Source organism: Eurypyga helias, unplaced genomic scaffold (assembly GCF_000690775.1).
Source record: "Eurypyga helias isolate BGI_N326 unplaced genomic scaffold, ASM69077v1 scaffold37762, whole genome shotgun sequence".
NCBI lineage: Eukaryota > Metazoa > Chordata > Aves > Eurypygiformes > Eurypygidae > Eurypyga > Eurypyga helias.
The window spans coordinates 1,769-21,752 of record NW_010237213.1 but is presented as its reverse complement, the minus strand read 5'-3'; the positions used below and the strand labels follow the sequence as shown (position 1 = coordinate 21,752).

Below are 19,984 nucleotides of genomic sequence, written 5' to 3'. Positions count from 1 at the left end.
CTCTCGGGCAGAGACTCTTAGCAGAAATTAAAGGAATTTTGTAAAGGACATTAAATACAAATAGCTGTATCTTTATCGGGTCAGGGGTGTTCTCAGCGTTCGCCGGAGGAGCAAAAGCCCTCGGGTTGATGTCCTTTCTTACAAGCCAAGAAGAGGCAGTCGTCCAGCTGAGCAGGCATCCCGGAGCTTGATTTTCATGAATTGCATTTGCGCTCCTGGTTCAGAACGCACAGGGCTGGGGCGTGCGCAGCATCCCAAGCCATATCCGCGTGAAAGCCATGTCTGCTCCCCACCCAGATCCCAGTCGAGTGAGGAAGACGCCATTACAATTTAATCAGGAATGTGTCAGCTGCAGCTCTTTCCTTGGCTGTCCATGCAGCGCCTCGCTTTTTCCTACACTGAACCCCTCCCTTGCTTGCAAGGGAGACGAGATGGGAGAAGCAGGCCAAAGCGAGGGGAGCATCCTCCAGCTGTACCAGTCCCTCCTCGGCACTGGTTTTCCCTGAGGAGTTTCCACAGAGCAGGACTCAAAAGCAGGAAGCCAAAAAGCTGAGTTTCTGTTCCCTTTTGCACTCCCGGCTGCTGGCTGGAGCTGTGCTGTGCGAGCCTGGGAAGCTGGGGCATTGCTGGGAGGTAGGACAGGGCTTGATGGGGGGAAAATGGGAATTGAAAGGGGTAAGGTGAGGGGAGGTGGATCCAAGCTGTTGTTTAAAGCACTTCTGGGTTTTTTTTTTTCTTTCTTTTTTGTTCTGTGGAAGCTGAAATACAGCCTGTGAACCATGTGTGCGCCTGCCAAAGGCCCTGCTCTGGTCACAGTTTGGTCTTTGAAGCATTCTCAGTCCTTTGCTCTTGCCAGCGGAGGGTCTCTCCCAGGCAGGTACACTGATGCACAGGTACTTGTCCCCTGTCCTAAAGCAAATGAGGGGCAGGACCAGGCGTTTAACCCAGAACCCCCGTGCAGTGGTACCTTTGTTAGGCTGTTCCTAGCATGGGGAAGGGCCTATAGGAATCGGAGCTTTACTGGTGCTTAAACAAACTGGTGATGTGGAGCCAGGAGGAGGAGCACCCCGGGCGATGCAGGGAGCACTCGGGCTCTGCAGCTGCCCTGCCTTCATGGCTGGGACTTTAAGGAAGGGATGTCTGTGCTCTCCCTCAGCACCTGGGGCACAGAGGGCACAGAGAGGGAATAGGAATAGGCAGTAGCCCTGCGGTTGCAGTCCCTGTTCACGGCTGGTGCCACTGCTGTGGACAGAGAGCATGACGCTGTCAGCTGGGCTCGCTGCCTGGGAACGTGGTTAGTTTTCTCTCACCTGAGATGACAAAATAGAGGTGGATCTGTATAAAATAGAGGTAGGTCCACTGCTTCTTGATGGTGGGACTGCTGACCCTGTGGCTATAAACACTGTTGTCTCTTTTCTTCTCCCTCCCTGTCCACCCAGGTGCTCCTGACCCCACTGCTGGGGCAAGCATTGATGATGAGAACTGCTGGCACTTGGACGAGGAGCAGGTCCGAGAGCAGGTGAAGCTGTTCCTATCTCAGGGAGGGTACTACGGCTCGGGGAAGCAGCTCAACTCCATGTTTGCCAAGGTGAGGAGGAGCCGGCTGCTCTCTCTCCTCTCCGCTCGGCGTGTCACGTAGCCAGCAGCATGCTGGCTGCCCTGGCAGTGTGCCCGTCACAGCTGGGAATCTCTGCTCCAGTGCCTTCTCGCCCGGTCGCAGAGCAGGCGGCTGTAATCCAGGCTTTGGGTCAGGCCTGGGTTGTCTCACTCTCGGGGCAGGTCCCTTCCTCCCACGTGGTGGGCTTGCCATGATCCCTGCATGAGGGAGGGCTTTGCCCCGTCTCCCAACCGGCATGGTGAGGGTAAAGCCAACCCTGCAGAGTGTGCCGAGACCACGGAGAGGTGGCACCAGCCTACAGGCTCTTCTCTTTCCTTGCAGAAGGGCCGTGTTTTCATGTTCTTGATTGCTTGGTCCCCTTCACAGCCTCGGCTGTGGCTCAGCTGGACTCCAACCAGCCAGGTCACAGCTATTGCATGAGTGTTACAAGGCACTACTATACATTATGCACGTATATACTTACAGTCTTGACCCCCAGACTGAGGGAGCTGTGGGTTGCCAGCCAGGTGACCATGTATTAAACACCCCCAGGGGACTGTGGTTTGTCTCACAAAGGACCTTCTCTCTGTCCTTTCCAGGTTCGGGAGATGCTGCGCATGAGGGACTCCAATGGGGCCAGGATGCTGACGCTGATAACGGAGCAGTTCATGGCCGATCCTCGGCTCTCCCTCTGGAGGCAGCAGGGAACGGGCATAACGGAGAAGTGCCGGCAGCTCTGGGATGAGCTGGGTAAGGGTCACTGCCTTGCAGAGAGCATCTCAGGGTTGCCTGGTCCAGCAGGCATCATCCCAGAGGTTTTGGGGGCTCTTTTTTGGGGGCAGAGGCCCTGAGAGATGCCAGGAGCTTGCTGTATCCCCTGCTGGGGAAAATCCTGGTTGGGATCCTTGGATCAGGCCCAAATTACACAGTTCCACAGCTTAAACCAGCCCCTCTTCTGCAAAGGAGTCAAGGATGATGGGTGTGTGGAGTGCAGCTGGTCCCATACTTGCAGCATCCTGGTGTTTGGTGCTGCCTCGAAGCCTTTGCGAGGGAACACACATGGGCTGGATGTAGCCGGGATGTGGAAGTGCTGTTCCTGGAGGAACCGTGATCCAGAGAGGCAGGTTCTCAAGTCTTGTCCCGTCTAACGGATTTGTGCCTGCTGTGGTGCGTGTTTCCAGGGTGAGAGGGGCAGGATGGCCAGCGCAGAGCCTGGCTTTAGGGGAAGCGCGGTTCTGGGTAATTCTGGCTAAGCACCTTAGGCACCAGCTCAGCTGGCTGACACCACCTTAATATCATTAAACATTTGGATGACCTGGGGCTGGGGAGGTTGGTTGTGTGGCAGAGTTGATCCAGAACTCCTGGGCTCTCCTGGACATCGGGGATCTTTGGGGTGAATCATTTGACTTGTGCCATCGTTTCATGAATGAGTTGGAGCTTCTCTGCAGCCTGTTAGTGAGAGATGCTGTGTAAGGGCAAAGGGCTCCCGGGCTGCCCACAAAGGGATGTGGTAGGGCTGGAAGAAGGTTGAGGGTGGTCTGGGGTCTGGAGTACCTGAAACTGCATCTGGGACCCTCGTAATAAGAGGCCAATAATGCAAATGTAGCTGTGAGACCGGAGAGCCTGGCCAAACGGCGCAGACAAGGACCAGGAGGGGTGGGATGACTCGCCCTGTGTGAAGTTCCCGAGATGGAAATAACCACGCCAGCCCTGAAGAGCTCATGTGTGCTTGCTTGCCAAGAAGATATTTCTAGGATTTTGGGATGCTGCAGCTAGATGGTTGGATACGGAAGGATCCCAGGGCGGGGGCCAAATCCACCAAGCCAGAATTTCCACACAGAAGAAAGCAAACCCATTGGTGAAACGTGGGTGGATGGGTGTCTGGGCAGGCCTGGATGCAGGAAGCTGTTTTCCCAGAATTACAGATTATTTGGCCAGATTTCTATCCTGCTATCCAAACCGAGAGCCCTCCCTCCCCTCCTGCATACATGAGGAGGAAGTGCTTGTGTTTCAGTCCTGGCTTAGCTGTGCAAGGACCAGGTCAGTGCGGGTAGTTTTGGTCAGCAGAGCAGGAGGAGGCGATGGCAGGTCCCCGTCAGCAGATGGCAAGGTGGCTAGGGAAGGTCAGGGCCCTACCAAGGCTGGGTCAGCGTGACAGCCGGTGGAACGCGGTGCCAGCCAACGCGCGTCAGAGCGAGCGGCTCGCCTGGCGTAGGCACGTCATGCGGGAGAGATTTGGGCATCTCTGCTGAAGAGAGGCCCCTGTGGAGGACATGGTGATGGTCCAAGAAGTGGCTCCAGGGCAGGATGGGCATGGGCTGTACTCAGGGCAAGGATTACCGCCCATCTTACAGAATCCTGTTGGATTTGGACCTGGGCAGCGTTTGCTGTGGGAACAGAGCATCCCTCAGAAGAAAGAGTTCAGGCATGGAGCAACCAGAACTGCAGTGAGCTGATGTTCACTCATAACGAACATCAGCAATGTGGAGACACGTCCCAAACCATCGCTGGGCAGACAGCGGTAGCCCGGGCGTTTAGGGTGGTGAAGGCACGTCGTCTGTGCATGCCAAAGCTGCCTGGCATTACTGCTGCTGCCAAGGGGAAGGATGAGAGGCCTGGTGCCAGCTGCCGTGGGAAGCCCCGGCACAGACCGCCTTCCCCTGCCACGTGGAAGAGAAAAGCAGGCCTCGTGGAAATTATTTTGGGCACGTGTTTAATAATTAATCATCGATTTTAGCAAAGACTGCATCACAGACTTGCGTGGGATTGGAAGAAGATCAGCTTTAAAGAAGATTGTGGATTTATGCTGGGGAAAATGTAAAGGATTTTGCAGGATTTCAGAGTTTAAAAGAAAAAAAATTAAAATAAAAAGGGCATCGTTTGCTTGCGCATGTGCCGCCAACTGAACATCTATTGCCTCGTCTGCTGGGGAGCCAGAGGAAAGACCTGCTGGATGGAGAGCTCTGCGGCGTGGGAGTATTTGCCCTGGCGCATTAGTACTTACGATTAAAGCCTAATTACAAAAAATAGACGAAAAACCAGCTGAAGTGCAGCCTGACCTTAATCTGCCTGGAGACGGGTTTATTTATCTCGGCCACTTGTTTACAGTGGGGAATTTCAGCAGATTAAGCCAGGGAGCGACCCTGTGGGAAACGGGAGAATTTCTTTGATGGTTTGGAAACTTGGGCGCGGGATCGGAGTGCCTGTCCTCTCTGGGGCCGGCAGCCGGGGCTGCTGGGGTGGGAAAGCTCCAACCCCCCCTTCCCTGCACCCAGCCCTGTCATCAAAAAGCATTTTTGTTTAGAGGCTTAGCTTAATCATGATCTGCTGCTTTGTTCCCCACTTAACCTTCTGCTATCGGAAAGTTCAGATGAAGGTTTCTGCAGCATGTGAACAGACAGGGAGTCTGACCCGGCGCGGCATTTCGGCTCAGGACAGGAGTCACTTGTGCTGTCAGCTGATGTCACTTGACCATCGGGCACAGAAAACCCCTCTTTTCCATCTCCCAGATAACTATCACAGCCAAGACAGATGCAAATCCCTCTTCCCTCATTGTCCCCGCCTCCCCACCACATCTTTCCTTCTGCAGGAGAGCCCAGGGGCACAGCGTTTTGGCAGGCAAATGTTGCCTCGGGATCCCAAAAACAGACTGCAAAGTCATCAGGCTTCCGAGGATCACATCTTAAATGTGCTGTGGGAGCCAAAAATCCAGCAGGCGCATCCCATTCCTGGGGGTGGTGGAGCTGGAGTACGGGAGCCTCATTACCGCCTGTTAGCCAAGCCGCTCTGTTCACTGTCGGAGGCATGAGCCAAAATCGCCGCCGGCTGCTTTGTGCGCAGGCAGCCCCGGAGCGGGTGAAGAGGGGCAGTGACAACAGGCAGGAGTGCTGGAGAGAAGGGGGTGCCAGTCGGAGCTCCAGGATGCCCAACACCAGGAGCTAAGCGCAGGATTTGGCTCATGCCTGCCTGAGGAGCTGGGAATTTTCATGCCCTTGGGATGGGCAGCAAGCAGGCACCCACTGCTCAGCTGAGGGGCACTAACCAGAGCCTTAATGAAGACTCATTGTCCAGAGCTGAGACTTGACCTTTTGGAAGATTCAGTGACTGTGCAGCCCCCGTGGAGCCTACGGGAGCCTGGGAGCGAGTGGCACGCTCTGGGAGGGATGGGTCTCAGAAGCTCCTAAGGAGTTGCCTCTTCTCTTGGATGTGCATTAAGCGCTGACGTTGCAGCTCAAAAGTCTTATTCCCCTCGTTCATCAGAAACGAGTGGGGTTTCCTGGGAGCAGCAGAGCTGAGGTGAGGATGGAGCTGGACCAGGTGAGGGCTGCTTTGAATATTTGCTGATCTTCAGTGCCTGCGGTTTCTTTTCCCGTACCCCTTCCTGGATGGGGTGCTGCTGCCACCATCTGCGTTGTGATGCTGTGACGTCCTGCCAGCCAAGTCAACCCTCTGCAAGGAGCCAAGCATGCACAGCCTCCACACCTTGTTAATGATTTGAACCAAACACATCCACAAGTCCCAACTGACAGAGGACGGGTCCCAGGGGATGCACTCCAAAAGCACCACCAAATCTCGGCTATAACCCGAAGGAGCAGGGAAACATCGAAGTCGAGCTGGAGTCGGGATGTTGCTGCTCAGTCTGGCTTTGCCTCACGCTGCCTGGAAAAGGAACTGGCTGCTTGCTTGGGGCTGTTTGACTTGACGGCATGGCTGTGCAACTGGGGAGCCGCCGCACAAACCACAGCGAGCAAGGGTGGCGGTTTGGGCACGTGCAGGAATCCCCTCGCTGCACAGCGGAGCTGTTGTCTGGTGATGCTGTCCTGCCACTGCCCGTCGCTTTGGGATGGGAACTTCAGGAGTGATAGAGAGGTGGGGGAGAGCAGCTGTCTGGGCAGTGAGAGGGAAGGTGCTCCAGTCTCCGCTGGTCCCGTGGAGGAGAGGCTGAGGAGGGTGTTTATGCGGGAGGCTGAGCTGTCCCTCTGCATGGCAGGATCCAACGCAGGCAGAGAAGAGCAGCCCGGGGGGATCCCTGGGGACACCGTGCACTGAAGCTGTGCCAGCACACAGCCATCCCACCCCGCGGGGCAGGCACAAGGGGGAGGGAACATGCTGTATCCTGGCAGCCTTGCAGGGAAATTTGGGCAGAAATGCAATTGGCTAAAGGAGAATTCACCGTTTTGCGCTTATTTGGGTTGCTGCAGCCCTTTTCAGACCAGGGGGTGACCCAGGAGTGTCGGCAAGGCTCGGTCAGCAGCACCAGCATCAGCCTTGTCTTGTGAAAGGATGAGTTGGATCTTAATGATGACGGGTGTCCTTGGGCCTGGTTTTGTCTCTCACGCAGCAGACACCATCGTCTGTTCTGCGAGGTCCCGTGGATGACCCGGAGGGTGTCAGCGTGGGCGTCCTGCTGATGGGCACCTCTGCTTGCGAGATCTGGAGGGCTCACATCTTGGAGGGCTCTTGCCTGCAGGAGATCAAGCCAAGCTCCAGGATCCTCTGCAGGCTGGGGGCTACTGGGGATTTAAAAAGAAAAAAAAAAAAAAGAAGGGAAGAAAATACACCAAATCTCCTTTTTAAATAGTTGAATGCAAATGGCCTGAAGAACAATGGCAGATGAAATAGCATTTGGAGCGGGCTTTAAAGTGCTTGGAACGTGGGTAGGATCAAAATCAGGTTAGTCTTTGGAGATACAGACTCTGCAGCTTGCCAGGGTGTTTTTAAGCATGCTTTGATGTGTAGTTCAAACACTAGATTTGTCCTGGCAGACAGAAGCACTCACAAATTCATACACAGCCGCTCTCTCCTTCCCCCCTCCCCACTGTCCCCCATCTCATGAGATTATAATTTAGCTTCATTACAGAGGAGTTTTACTTTTATTTAAAAGCTGTCTAAATCCCCTCCTGGGTCTGTGCATTATGCTGAAATGAGTTTACGAACGGCACCGAAACCTTGCAGGCTACCGCGACGAGCGCAGCAGCGGAAGAGCTTGGCCCCGCGAGTACGGTGGTGGCACCTCCTTGATTTCTTGGCTTTGTTTAGGGGCACTGTGGGTGTGCGTGGTGTTAAACCCGCACTGCAAGCTGGAAGAGAAATCCTGCTGGCTCCGGCAGCTGCGCAAGTGGGGCGAGATGGACGTCTGTCCCCTGGAAGATGGTAATTATGGTAACGAGCTTCCCAACATCACCAACGCGCTTACGCAGAGCTCCGGTCACAGCCAAGGTGAGTCCAGGCAGGGAGTGGAAATCCATCCGGTGGCCACGGAGGTTGGGGTCAGGGTCAAAACTCACCCCAGAGTTGAGAGACCTCAGTTCACCTGCTGGTGATGCCCCTGGGAGTCAGGGGAACACAGGACATTTCTCTTTACAGCCTCTGGGTTTAGACACACTTGGAAACGTTTGGCTCTTTGCTACATCTTGGGTGACATCACCTGTATTTTAAGCATCAAATTAGAGGCTGTTTTAAAGCAATTTGACCTTGGAGGAGTTCAGACCCCTACGATCTGTGCAGGCTGGGGTATGGAGATTTACAGAAAGCTAGCACTGCTTGAATCAGAGCATAGCTGACCTCGGAAGCCCTAGCTGTAATGTGAGAATGAGGAGCTGGAGGTGGTGCAGAGCCCCTCTCCCAGCCCTTGAGCCTTGCTTCTGGTCCAGTTCAGGTGGGAAAGAAATCCTTAGCCAGGAATGTTAAACGCATGTCAGGTGCAGAGCACGAATGGAGCAACGTAGTTGGGTGCTTGTTCCTTAGTACTAAAATATTTTCTCAACCCCTGACAAAGCATTTGATCCCTTTAAACACTTTTCCCCCTTGCTTTTGACTCAAGTAGACGTTAATTGAAAGCTACTGCTCTTACCGTCCCCTCACCTGCTGCGCTGGAATTGCGCTTCGGTGTGTTACGTGCGGCCAAAGTGGGATGAGGAGAGGGGACGGCAGCTGTGCCGCGAAGGAAACTTCACTTTTCTGCGTGTGATTAGCCCCCCAGCAGCACACTGGGAGCACGGCCGTCTTGCCAGCCCACCCCAGCCACGGCCAGGACCGTGTGCCCCGTGTGCATCCTCAGGGAGCAGCTTAATTTAAACCTGGCCTTGCTCCATGTCCTGAGCCAGCCCCGGGACTCCCCCTTGGTGTTCCCAGCTCCGCTGAGGATTCGCTCGGGCATTCAGGGCAGGTTGCTGGGGCTGAGCAGGTCACTTATTTTAGACGTGCAGGGAGTTTCCAAAGCGCGTGCTGGGATGTCCCCTTGTCCCCTACTTCTGCCTCTCCAAGCAGGGGACTGTCAGCCTCGCGGATCCTGGAGGAGTCCTGGGGTTAGTGTTTGTGCATATGCAAATACTGCTGCAGATTGTTGCCAGCCTCTTTTATTACTGAAGGGAGAACAGCTGATTCCTGAAATCCTTCGTGGTAAAGTGAGCAGGCTTGGTTCCGTACGTACGAACACCTGTTTAATTTCTCTCCACCTCGGGGTGCCTGCAGCATTCAGGCTAATTGCTTGTTGCCATCGTTTCCGGACTGTGTTTATCCAGCCTCCCTGGATCATCTTTGAGCTGTGCTTTTTGTTTTCCCCCCTTGAATGCACTTATCTCAGCCCATCTCTTGGGTCGCAGGACCCAACATTCTGCGTTGCGTCCCCTTCGGGGCTTCTTATTTTGCAACCTGCTGGTTGTGTTTGGCCCTTGTGATCCGATGGGGCTGGAGCGATAGCAGGATTGCTCCGGACAGGCCTTTTCCTCCTGACAAACCACTTGACTGATCTGTCTGGATGGAGTGAAATGCTCATTCAGCATTCAATAGCTTCAAAACTTGATGTCAGTGAGGTGAGAGAGCAGCTCTGAAGGGTAGCAGACGTCTGCTGCCGTGCAGCGGTGGGGTTTCAGGCAATGCCGTCTCCTCCCTTCCAGCCCTCTTACACTGCCAGAGGAGGTTGCTGGAAGGTGATGGTTCCCCCCATTGGCCCGTAGGCAGGTGAGACACGCTCCTGCAGTTTCCTTCATGCCGATCCAAGCAGCTGTGGTTCAGCAAAGCCAGGATTTTGCATTGGAGCAGGAGAACTCATGGTGCTTATGGGGCAGCAACTCTTGGGAAGTCCAGTCCTGATCCCTGACAGAGCCAGAGCCATCCATCACAGGGGTGGAGATGCGCTGCCACATTTCCAGGTGTCACCCTCCTGTGTGACGGTGGGTTACTGTCAGCCAAGGGATGGGCAGTCCATGCCTCTTTTCTCACCCCTCTGGCCAACACAGCTAGTTACTTAGCAGTGCTGTCTAAGGAGATGTCAGTCTCCATCAGGGACGGGATGGGCAGCCAGGTATCTAAAGGCAATCTGCCAGAGCCCCTGTGCTCAGCTCGGAAACAGCTTGGGTGGGATGTGGTGGGGTTTTGCTCCCACTGTAAACGCATTGCTCTGCGCAGAGAGGTTGTGTCTGGGGGCAGGAATGGGCTGCCCCTGCCCCCACTGAGGCACTGATGGTTTTTCTCTTTGCAGACTCGCTGGCCAGGCCCAGAAGAACCGTGTTCACCCGTGCGATCGAGGGCTGTGACCTGCACTGGCAGGATAGCCACCTGCAGCGCATCATTAGCAGTGACTTCTACATGTCTCCCTCCTACCAGCGAGAGGGCGAGAGCCTCCTCTTCAACTCCCAGGGGCAGCCGCTGTGGCTTGGTGAGCATCCCAACCTCGCATGGCCTGGGTGGGTAGGGTGGCTAGAGGAGAAGAACCACCCAAGGCATCAAGGGGTCCTTGCAAGCTACTGCATCCTGGATTGGAAGTGCCTCCCTGGCCCTTAGCCTGAGCAGTAGGGCCAGCAGAACTCGATGGCCTCCCAAACCCCAGCCACTGTCCTTTTAGCAAGCCCCATGTCGTTACAGTCCGGGTTCCCCTTGGGCAGCTTGGACCAGGCTCATTGTCCAGTGAGCCAATGGACCTGCTCCAGTGGACCAGGCTCTTTCATCCTGCCAGTGTTTGGCTGTCCCCAGTGCAAGCTCTCACTGTTCCCAGGACAGGGGGACTGGACACTTAAAGTCCCTTGAAAGTTGGCTGGGGAACACAGCTGTATCCTCTGGATATTTTCTTCCCTGCTGTCACCCTCTCTTTAGTCTTCTCTTAAAGGCAATTAGTACACAGTACAATTAAGCTTTGTATGAGCTTAAGACATACTGGACCAGTCAAGCCCAGTGCCCTCCAGTGTTGTAGACCTTTAGCCCACGTACCTCAAGCCACACAACTTCTCTACTGCAAAGTCATGACCCCGGGCAGATCCGCAGACCCGCGACAACTACGTGTCTGGGATGAGAACGAGTGGGATGAAGGGCTTGGGGGTGCCTGCTGTAGCTGTCAGCCCTGAGACTGACCCCAAAATGGGAGATGCAAGCCCTCAGTACCCCCAGGAGGGTGGATGTCTCGTCCCTTCAGCCCAAGAGGTGAATGTATGGACATGGAACAGGCTAAAACCCATCACTGCACTGTTATCCACTCCAGGAGCCGGGGTCTGCTGTCACCTGGGCAAATGGGAAGAGAATATTTAAAGTCATCCGGAGAATTGGTCTGTGGAGCAGCAGGCACGCAGTTGGTATTAGGGCCAGGAGAAAAGTTGAAAAGGGCCCCTGTGAGGCTGCTGGTACCCCTCTGGTAGCCTAGCTGGAGCAGGAGAGGACATTGCCGCCCTAGAAGAGCTGCGTGTAGCTGCCGGCAGCAGGTCTCCCGAGGCAGCCGTAGGCAGCGGTGGTGGGTTACTGCTTCCAGTGGCTCCATCTACCAAGGATGCAGTGGCCAGAGCTCCCCTGACCCTAGCATCATCTGGGTTTTGGTGAGGCCTTCGGCCCAGCTGGTTGGTGCATGTTATTTTCCTGATGTATCTGCCATATTTTTTGGATTTTGCACTTTCTTGGCACCCCTGCAGGGACTCGGTGCTGGGAGAGGAGTGTGATTTGTCAGCAACTTCCAGCGATCAATTCAGCGAGAAGCTGAATATTTCATCCATTTAGCAAATGAATAGAGGGAGCAGAAAGAAGCTTTTTTATGGATGTGTTTATTCTGAAACCTCTTCCTTGTGTATTCCTTGTGGGTGACCTTTGGGATGTGGAAACCCCATTTGTGGAAGTGGTTGTCTGCGTTTCCAAAGCTTTCTGAGCTCTTCCAGGAATAGAAATTATCCCTCTACCATAACTGTAGATCTTCTGTGTTTGCCTTCCCCCTGCCTCCCCCGCCTTGGTAGGACATTTTGCAAGAAAATAGGATTTTTGGCTGCTTGTTATGCGACATGTCATGTCATCTGCTCCTGCTAATTTCTCACTCAGTCATAATCCTCTCCACAGTTGCTTGTGATTTCAGGTGAGCAATGAGCAGCAGGAGCAGATGAATTCCTAAGCAACTGTGAGTCTGGGGGGGGTGTTCATGCAACTGTTCCTACTAATAAAACACCAGGTAGGAGAGCTGCAGAGGAGACAGGGTATCCGCAGAGCTCACTCCACGGAGGCGTTAAGGAAGTGGTTCAAAACATGACCCTGAATCTGCCAGTGCCCCCAGTGCAGTGCTGGATCCACAGCCTCACCCCATGTACCATCACCAGTGCCATGAGAGCAGGGAGAGGTGTCTGAGACACCAAGAAGTGTTTGGGCACACAGCAATGAGAGAAATCACCGTAAGCTGTGTAGGTTTTAGGAGAAGTGAGCGGCGGGGCCGTAATTCCCTGTGCTTGGAGCACTGCAGCAACGGTGGGTTGGAAATGCTTCCGCTAGATGTGGTTTGTGGAGGTGGGGATTTAGGGACTGACGTGGCTGCTGTGGGTTGAACGTGGTAGGCATCCCGTTCATATTCCTGGTAGGCATCCCTGCAGGGAGAAAGAGATGACTTTGAGGCAGGGAGCAGGAGTTGAGCTGGCACGTGGGGAAGACCAGTAGAAGAAAATGCCCTGAAGCGTGTGCTGTCAGGTTCTCTCCCCTCATCAGTAGCATCCCCTGAATTTCTGTGCTCCTTTGGCTCAGCCATGCCCCTGTGTTTGTCCTTGCCTTGCAGAACATGTCCCGACAGCCTGCGCTCGGGTGGATGCCCTGCGCTCCCACGGCTATCCCAGAGAAGCTCTCCGACTAACTGTTGCCATAATCAACACTCTGCGACTGCAGCAGCAAAGGCAGCTGGAAATATATAAGCATCAGAAGAAAGGTATGAGCAGAGCCATGGGAATAGGGTTCCATAAGGTCTAACTGGGGTGTCTGAGTGGGTTGAGAAAGTCTTTTCCATCGCAGAGAGCAGTGCTGCCCCATCCAGAGCACCAGAGGTGGACAATGCTGTATCACACAAACTGATGCACCTTACAGCTTGAGCCAGACTGCGTTGGTACCCACCTGCGAAGGACAGAGATGTCCACATGCTGTCCTAGGGCTGTTCTTGTTCCCACTGTTGCCATATCTGGTTGCCTGCGAGGGCTGCTCAAGCAGTGGTGGGTGATGCCTGTGTGCAAGAGGAGCTGCTTGTCTGCAGAGCTGCAGCGACTGGCTCTGTGTGCTACCTCCACCTTGCATTCGCTGCATAAGTTGTACCAGGAGACGGGCCAGTGCTGCTCCTATTGCAGTTGGCAGAGAGCTGGGGTCAGTTACTGCAGTGCTGCTGGTGGCTGGTGATTCCTGGGCCTTGCTAGCTCAGCCAGGCTGAGACCATCAAAAGATGGAGCTTCTAAGACTCTCTGCAAGTCTTTGTCATCTCCAGAGAGATTTCTCCTTGTATTTCCAAAACATTCAGACTACCATTGCAAATGAGCCCATAAGCTGCAGGTCTGACTTTATAAACCCCATCCTGGGACTCTGCAGCCCCTCGTGTCCTTCTGGAACAGAACAAGCCTTATGTGGCCTTAGGGGCACCTGTTTTTCTTTTTTATTGGGTGCCAGCTCCCTCTGATGTCTGTGGCAGCCTGTGGCATGGCTGTTCTCAGCTGCTCCTTGCCCTCGCAAGCTACTGTGTCCCAGGTCCGTGGGTAAGAAAAGGCCTCGGGGGTCCAAGACCTCTCTGGGTGCAGAACCATCCTTAAATTCCTCACTTTTAATGTCTTTCTGTTTCTTCTCTTTGCAGAGCTGCTGCAGCGAGGAGCAACAACCATCACCAACTTGGAGGGCTGGGTAGGCCACCCTCTAAACCCCATCGGCTGCCTCTTCCTCACCCTGACTGAAGCTTGTAGATTAGAAGAGGAAAATTGCCTTGAAATTTCAGGTACCAAGCGCTCCTCCTGGCTGCCTTCACAGAATCACTAAGGTTGGAAAAGACCTTACAGTCCAACCATCAACCCAACACTGTCGTACACACTAGACCACGTCCTAAAGCGCCATGTCTACATGTTCCTTGAGCACCTCCAGGGATGGTGACTCCACCACTTCCCTGGGCAACCTATTCCAATGTCTGACCGCTTCCCGGTGGCTGCAGCTGAACCAAGCCCGGTGGGCAGGCCCGGGGTGCACATTTGGGGCTCAGGACTCCTGGGCTCCAAATCTCCCCTCTCTCCACCTTCACAGGAGCAGCCAGGGCAGAACCCTAATGCAGAGAGGGGGAGTTGGTACCCTGAGTTTTCCCAGCCTTCAGGATTTGCAGACAGAGCAGAGTGGGAGAGCAGCTTGGCAGAGCTGGGACAAGGCGTGCTGTCCCACTAGAAGGCTCTGGGGTCAGCCGTGCACCCTGTTGCACAGGTCTCGGGTCTCCTGCATCTCCAAGTGAGAGCAGAAAGGAGGGTGAAGCCCACATCTCCCACAGGGAGCTGTTATCCATCATCTCTGGGTGATCAAAGGCAGGCGGAAGGGAAGTGTGGGTCTTGCTCCTGAAGTTGGGGGGTTCTTCTCGCTGCTGTGGTCCTGCCATTTAGGAATGTTCTTCTAACCTTTCCTCATCTCTCCCCCTTCTTCCAGATGCCGGAGACTCCAAACCCCCAGTGTATCAACATGTGCCCGTCGCGACTGGCAGCCAAGAGAGCGGCGAGTCCTACCTGTCCCTGGCCTTAGAGGTGGCCCTGATGGGGATGGGTCAGCAGAGGGTGATGCCTGAAGGCCTCTACGCCCAGGACAAGGTCTGCCGCAACGAGGAGCAGATCATCGCCCGGCTGCAGGACTTGGAGCTGGACCCGGTGCTGGTGCAGACCCTGCGGAAGCAGTGCATCTTGCTGCTGGAAGGTGGGGGCTTGGTCCATCTGGCTGGCTCCTGTGTCTTAGCTGAGTGCTGGTGACATCTCCAAGGTGCCCTTTCCAAGGTTTATGCCTTGGAATAAGGGATATTCTGGCTTCTTCCTCTGTGGGTGTGGTGCGACACGTATAGCATGGCTGCTCTGCCCATCATCTGGCAGAGCAAGGGTTTGCTGACATCCCTGCAGCCAGACCACCTCAGAGGCATTGTGGTGGGGGGTGCTAAGCACGTGTCCTCAGTTTCTGAGGGTTTTTGACCTAAAGAGGTTTTTAGAAAAGGAAAGAGCAGCTCTTTGCCCTGGATCCAGCTTGAGTAACACACCAGGGAGCTGCTGAGCAGATCCTCAAAGCTTTGAGGTGGTGCCAACCCCAGCCACAGATCCTGCTGTGCTAATTATGGCTGATGGGCTCTGCTTCCGCCTAGGTGGTCCCTTCAGCGGCCTGGGAGAAGTCATCCACCGTGAGAGTGTCCCCATGCACACCTTTGCCAAATACCTGTTTTCTGCCCTGCTGCCCCACGATGCAGATCTGGCGTACAAGCTGGCTTTGCGGGCCATGAGGTTGGTGCATGTTTAATTCCATCTCTGCCCCCTGTTTTGCCTCCCTCCTCCGCTCCACTGGAAAGCTGGGAGCAACCCTAGAGCAGGGATGGGACTGGAGGCAGGAGCTTGCCATCCCTGGTGCCATCCTGCGCAGCATGTGAGGCTGCCCGGGCACTGAGCAGCAGTGCAAAGAGACTCTTGCTCTCTGTTTGGATGATTCTTGTTTTTCCAGCCCCATCCGTAGGGATTTGCATGGGCCTGATGGAGTCTGCTGGTCCAGCCCTGCGTCCAACCCCTCGCTCCAGGCTGGACTGCCCACTGGTGCAGGTCCCAGGCAGGATGGTGCTGTCATCTGCCTTCTGTCTGCCAGGCCTCGGGCATCCTGCAGCTCTCCCTGCCTGCAGGAAGGGCTGTTGTCCCGGCACAGATGGGCTGATGACTTACCCTGGGCCCCAGGATGTCCCAGAGCCGGGCGGAGAGCACACAGTCCCACTCTGTTCTCCATTCAAGCCCTGCTCCACCTCTGGCACCGGGGACAGGGCTGATGCTGGGAGCTGCCCCATCTCCGTCCCCCCTGCATGACACACCTCAGACTCAGCCCACGTACTGCAGTGTTTTGGCAGGGGCTGGATGGGTCTTGAAAAGGCTGGAATTTCCCAAACGAGTCACTGCTTCAAGAACCATCAACCTCAGAGTGTCCCAATGCCCTCTCCCTCTGACACCGTCTTTCTTCCGGCATTTCCTCGGTGAAATGGGCCGTCTCTCTCCAGTGCTGAGGGAAGTTCCGAAATCCTGTCCTGGGAGGAGCTCCTTGGAGGACAGGCAGAGCTAGAAGAGCATCCAAGGGCCTCTGCAGTGCACGGGGCCACCATGGCCCACCAGATGCAGCTGCCCAGGGCCCTGGGTGTGCGCGTTGCTCCCTCGCCGGCTCCCAGCTGGGGACCCCTGTGTCAGGCTGTCTCTCACGTGGGCTGGGAAGGTTGGGCTTCTGCTGCCCTGTGGGTACCCAAGCCCACGAGCAAGGAAAGCAGAGATGGTTGGATCCTCTCCATGTCTGGGAGAATTTCCCTCCTGCACGCATTGGCTGGCCATCGCGTTAGTGACCCCAGCGCCAGCTTGGGGGTTTGAGAGCCAACGTGATTTTGTCACCACGGCTGGCAACGTGAGATGCCTGCTCCCCTTCCTTAGGCTTCCTTCTCCCTGGGGTTTTCCAGGCTTTTAGATAAGCAGGTAACCCAAACCGGCTGCGGAGGCCCTGGGGAAATGTGCTGCTGCTTGTGATCACAACCGGACGGTTTAATAAGAAGAACCAGATGATAAAGCCAGGAGTTCTGCCGGGTGCTCCGACATGAAAGGAGCGGGGAAGGAGGAGGGATTTTGCCTTATTTTTTTTTTCCTGCTTTCTTTTTTTTTTTTTCCTTACAAGTTTATAAATCACTTCACGGATCATTCTCCTCCTTTCAAGTTGGTCTCAGGTTGATCCCTGTGTCCATGTGTTGAGCATGCAGGCTCGGAGCCCCCACGCATGCCCGGCAGCAGGATGCGTTCAGAGGCGGCGCACGCAGCCCCTCCCTCGCCTCCGCGATGGTGGGGGACAAAGCCGGAGCCGGGCTGGTGTCTCATGTTGCCTCCTCCCGTTTGCCCTTCAGGTTGCCCGTCCTGGAGACCACGGCACCGTCCGGCGACGTGACTCACCCCCACCACCTGGTCTCGGTGGTCCCCAGCAGATACCCGCGCTGGTTCACCCTGGGGCACCTGGAGTCGCAGCAGTGTGAGCTGGCCTCCACCATGCTCACGGCAGCCAAAGGTTGGTGGGGGGGCCAGCGCTGGACGGCGGGGACGGCACGGTGCCGCACAAGAGCGCTGAAGGGATTTTCCCGGAGAAAAGCGGGAGCTTATGCTCCCTCAGGCCCTGGCAGAGACTGGCTGGGTGCCCCACAAGCAGCCAACTGGTGTCTGGGATCTCTGGGGCTGGGCCTCAAGGCTTGTGGTCCAGCGGGATGGGATGGGATGGGATGTTCCCAGGAGGTGCAGGCAACCCTGCGGGGATGCCGACCGCAGTGCTGCGCGTCCTGGGTAGTGCCCCTGGGTGATGCTGGACCATGCCTGCCCCGCAGCACCGTCAGCTGCCCTGCCAAACACGTGGTGGGTTCTGCCATGGTTTGGTTTGAAGCTTCTTATCCTTTTACCTTGGCTCTGTCTCTTCCTGCCCTCTCGTAATGATCTCACGGGCTGTAAGAGGGAGAAGACCTCCCTGTGCACCGAGCCACGTGCGGCTTTCGGGAGATGGGGACAGCTGGGAGGGGTGGGACACCTTGGTCCCAGCCTCAGGGGGCTCATAAAACCCCTCTTCACTGGTGTCTCGGGCCCTTTCGGTTCCTTGAGTGATGAAGGTGAGCACAGGCTTTTCATTAAACACCCCTCCATCCAGAAATCAACCCCACCAAGCCGGTGAGCGCCTCGTGCCCCATGAGGGTCAGGGAGCCGAGCAGCTACTGCTGCCCACTGCTGTCCCCCATGGTCTGCGCAGCCTCCAGCCCTCGGTACTGCCAGCCTGACGGGGACGGGGCTGCTTTAAATGAGCCGTCAGCCAGCTCCAGCCTCGCTGATCGGCCTCTTCTCTCCTTCCAGCCCTCCTCCTCTTGGCTGCTTTTCCAGGGCCTTTTCCAGGTCCTGCCTTGCCTTGCAGATGGAGAGCTCGTACCTGGCTTATCCTTTCGTTTCTCCTCCCTTCCAATGGGGATGAAGTTTTTATGCCGGGGCGTAGGGCCATTGCATCGCGTCGGTTGTTCCCACCGTCCCTTTCCCTCGGCCTTCCCTCACCGCAGCGTGTCCCAGTGCGATCCTGCATCCTCGCAGCCTCTCTCGGCTGCGCCCCCGCGAGCTGTTTCGGGAAGGCTGGGGTGCTGGTGGCAGTGCCAGCGGCTACTGTGGGTGGCAGGCGATATCTTTAGCTGTTAGTCACCCGAGACGAGACGCCTGCGTGCCCAGGTGCAGCGCTCGGTTTTTCCTGCTGCTGCGTGGTGGTTGGTGGTCTTTGCGTGAGTTTCGTCTGCCCGGTTTACAACTGTGGCAGTAGAAACGTGAACCTGGAACAAGGCAGAGAGGAGTCTGATGTGGCATGTTGGTGTCTCTGGTTTGCACCCGCACCAAAGGTCCCCACCCTGTGTCCCTCGGGGGCTGACAGGAGGATTTCCCAAACCAGATGTAGGATCGTGGTATTAATGTGCTGTGATGGGTCCCTCTTCCAAGTTCCTACCCCATCTCCCAGTGCCATCACGTACCCTTCTAGCACCCACGGCCTCCTGAGGCAGGAGACCCACAGCATCACTGGGTGTTGTGCCGGGAACCCCCGTCGTTGGGGGTATCTCAGCCTGTTGCAGTCATGAGAGTTGTGGGCCTGACTTGGGGCATCCAGGACCAAGCCGCAGCGGGTCTGCGTGACCCTGGCCCAGCCTTTGCCGGCCTTGCAGAGGGAAGGGACTTACTGGCAAGGCAGGATGTGTGCAGCAAACAGCTTTTCCTCCTCTTTTTAATGTTCCTAAATGAAGTCTGACCTTTCTGCAGCCGTTCAGCACCGGGCATCTCCCCAAACCCCTCCTTCCTTGGGAAGAACCGGCTTTACAGCTGTCAGACTTGAGCCCAGGGTGGGAGATCCAGGTTCTCGAGATGTCTGCTGATGTTCAGGATGTGTCTGGGATCGCTCAGAGTTGTTTTAGTTCTCCATGAGAGGATGATCTTGAGCAAGAATGGGTGCTGTAGGGTGTGTCACCTCCTGGGAAGGAGACCCGTTTTGCTGTTGGGCTGCAGGGCCTGATCCATCATCCCTGCGCGTGTCCAGAGGGGCTGACAGTACCAATGGGGCTGTTGACCACCCGGTGCAGGCAGGAGATGCGGCTCGAGGGCAGGGTGGGGGGAGGCCGAGCCATCTGACCGTTCTTGCCTTGCACCCAGGGGACATGCTGCGCCTACGCACGGTGCTGGAAGCCATCCAGAAGAACATCCACTCCTCCTCCTTGATCTTCAAGCTGGCCCAGGACGCGTTCAAGATTGCCACGCCGGCCGACAGCAACTCGGACACGCCGCGCTCAACGTGGCGCTGGAGCTGGGGCTCCAGGTACGGGATGGCGCTGGGGATGACGGTGGCCCTTCTGCCCCACGCGTTGCGGCCGGAGGAGGCAAGGCAGTGACAGGGGGCCGGTAGCTGGCCAGGCAGGAGGGATTTCTGGGGAGTCCCACTGTGTGGGGTGGCCGCGTTGGAGCCCTGTGGGGCGGCCGGTCACCCCACGTTTGCCTTGCAGGTGATGCGCATGACCCTGTCCACGCTCAACTGGCGGCGGCGGGAGATGGTGAGGTGGCTGGTGACGTGTGCTACCGAAGTGGGTGAGTGCCTCGCTGTGCTGGGAGGAACCGGCCCGCACGCGGTGGGAGCAGGGTGGGCACGGAGATCTTAGGGTGGTTCATAGCCCTGGGCAGCCGAGCTCTCCTGGGTCTCCCATTTCTTCCTGGGAAGCTGGATGCAGCTCAGAGCGCCAGCTGGCAGGGCTGGGGCCGCAGCGGTGACCGGGTTTGGGACAAATCCCCTGTGCCCGGGCCAGGCCAGCGGTGTCCGCTGTGTCCTACAGCACGGCAGTGCAGGATAGCCTCTGCCCTGTCCCTCCTGGGGCGGAAGCAGTGGCTCTGCCCATGA

At 56.1% G+C, this 19,984-nt stretch overlaps 1 protein-coding gene across 1 annotated transcript in view; it reads left to right on the top strand.

Annotated features, from left to right (window-relative positions):
- Nucleotides 1–19,984, top strand: part of LOC104506438 (zinc finger SWIM domain-containing protein 5-like) — a gene marked incomplete at its 5' end in the record, with an annotated part of 28,846 nt that overhangs the window by 7,479 nt on the left and 1,383 nt on the right. The window contains 12 exon segments of the mRNA XM_010147380.1: nucleotides 1,440–1,588; nucleotides 2,197–2,347; nucleotides 7,637–7,816; nucleotides 10,080–10,256; nucleotides 12,609–12,755; nucleotides 13,659–13,796; nucleotides 14,483–14,743; nucleotides 15,177–15,312; nucleotides 16,944–17,101; nucleotides 19,249–19,371; nucleotides 19,374–19,411; nucleotides 19,596–19,673. Coding sequence (XP_010145682.1) covers nucleotides 1,440–1,588; nucleotides 2,197–2,347; nucleotides 7,637–7,816; nucleotides 10,080–10,256; nucleotides 12,609–12,755; nucleotides 13,659–13,796; nucleotides 14,483–14,743; nucleotides 15,177–15,312; nucleotides 16,944–17,101; nucleotides 19,249–19,371; nucleotides 19,374–19,411; nucleotides 19,596–19,673 — 1,736 coding nt within the window.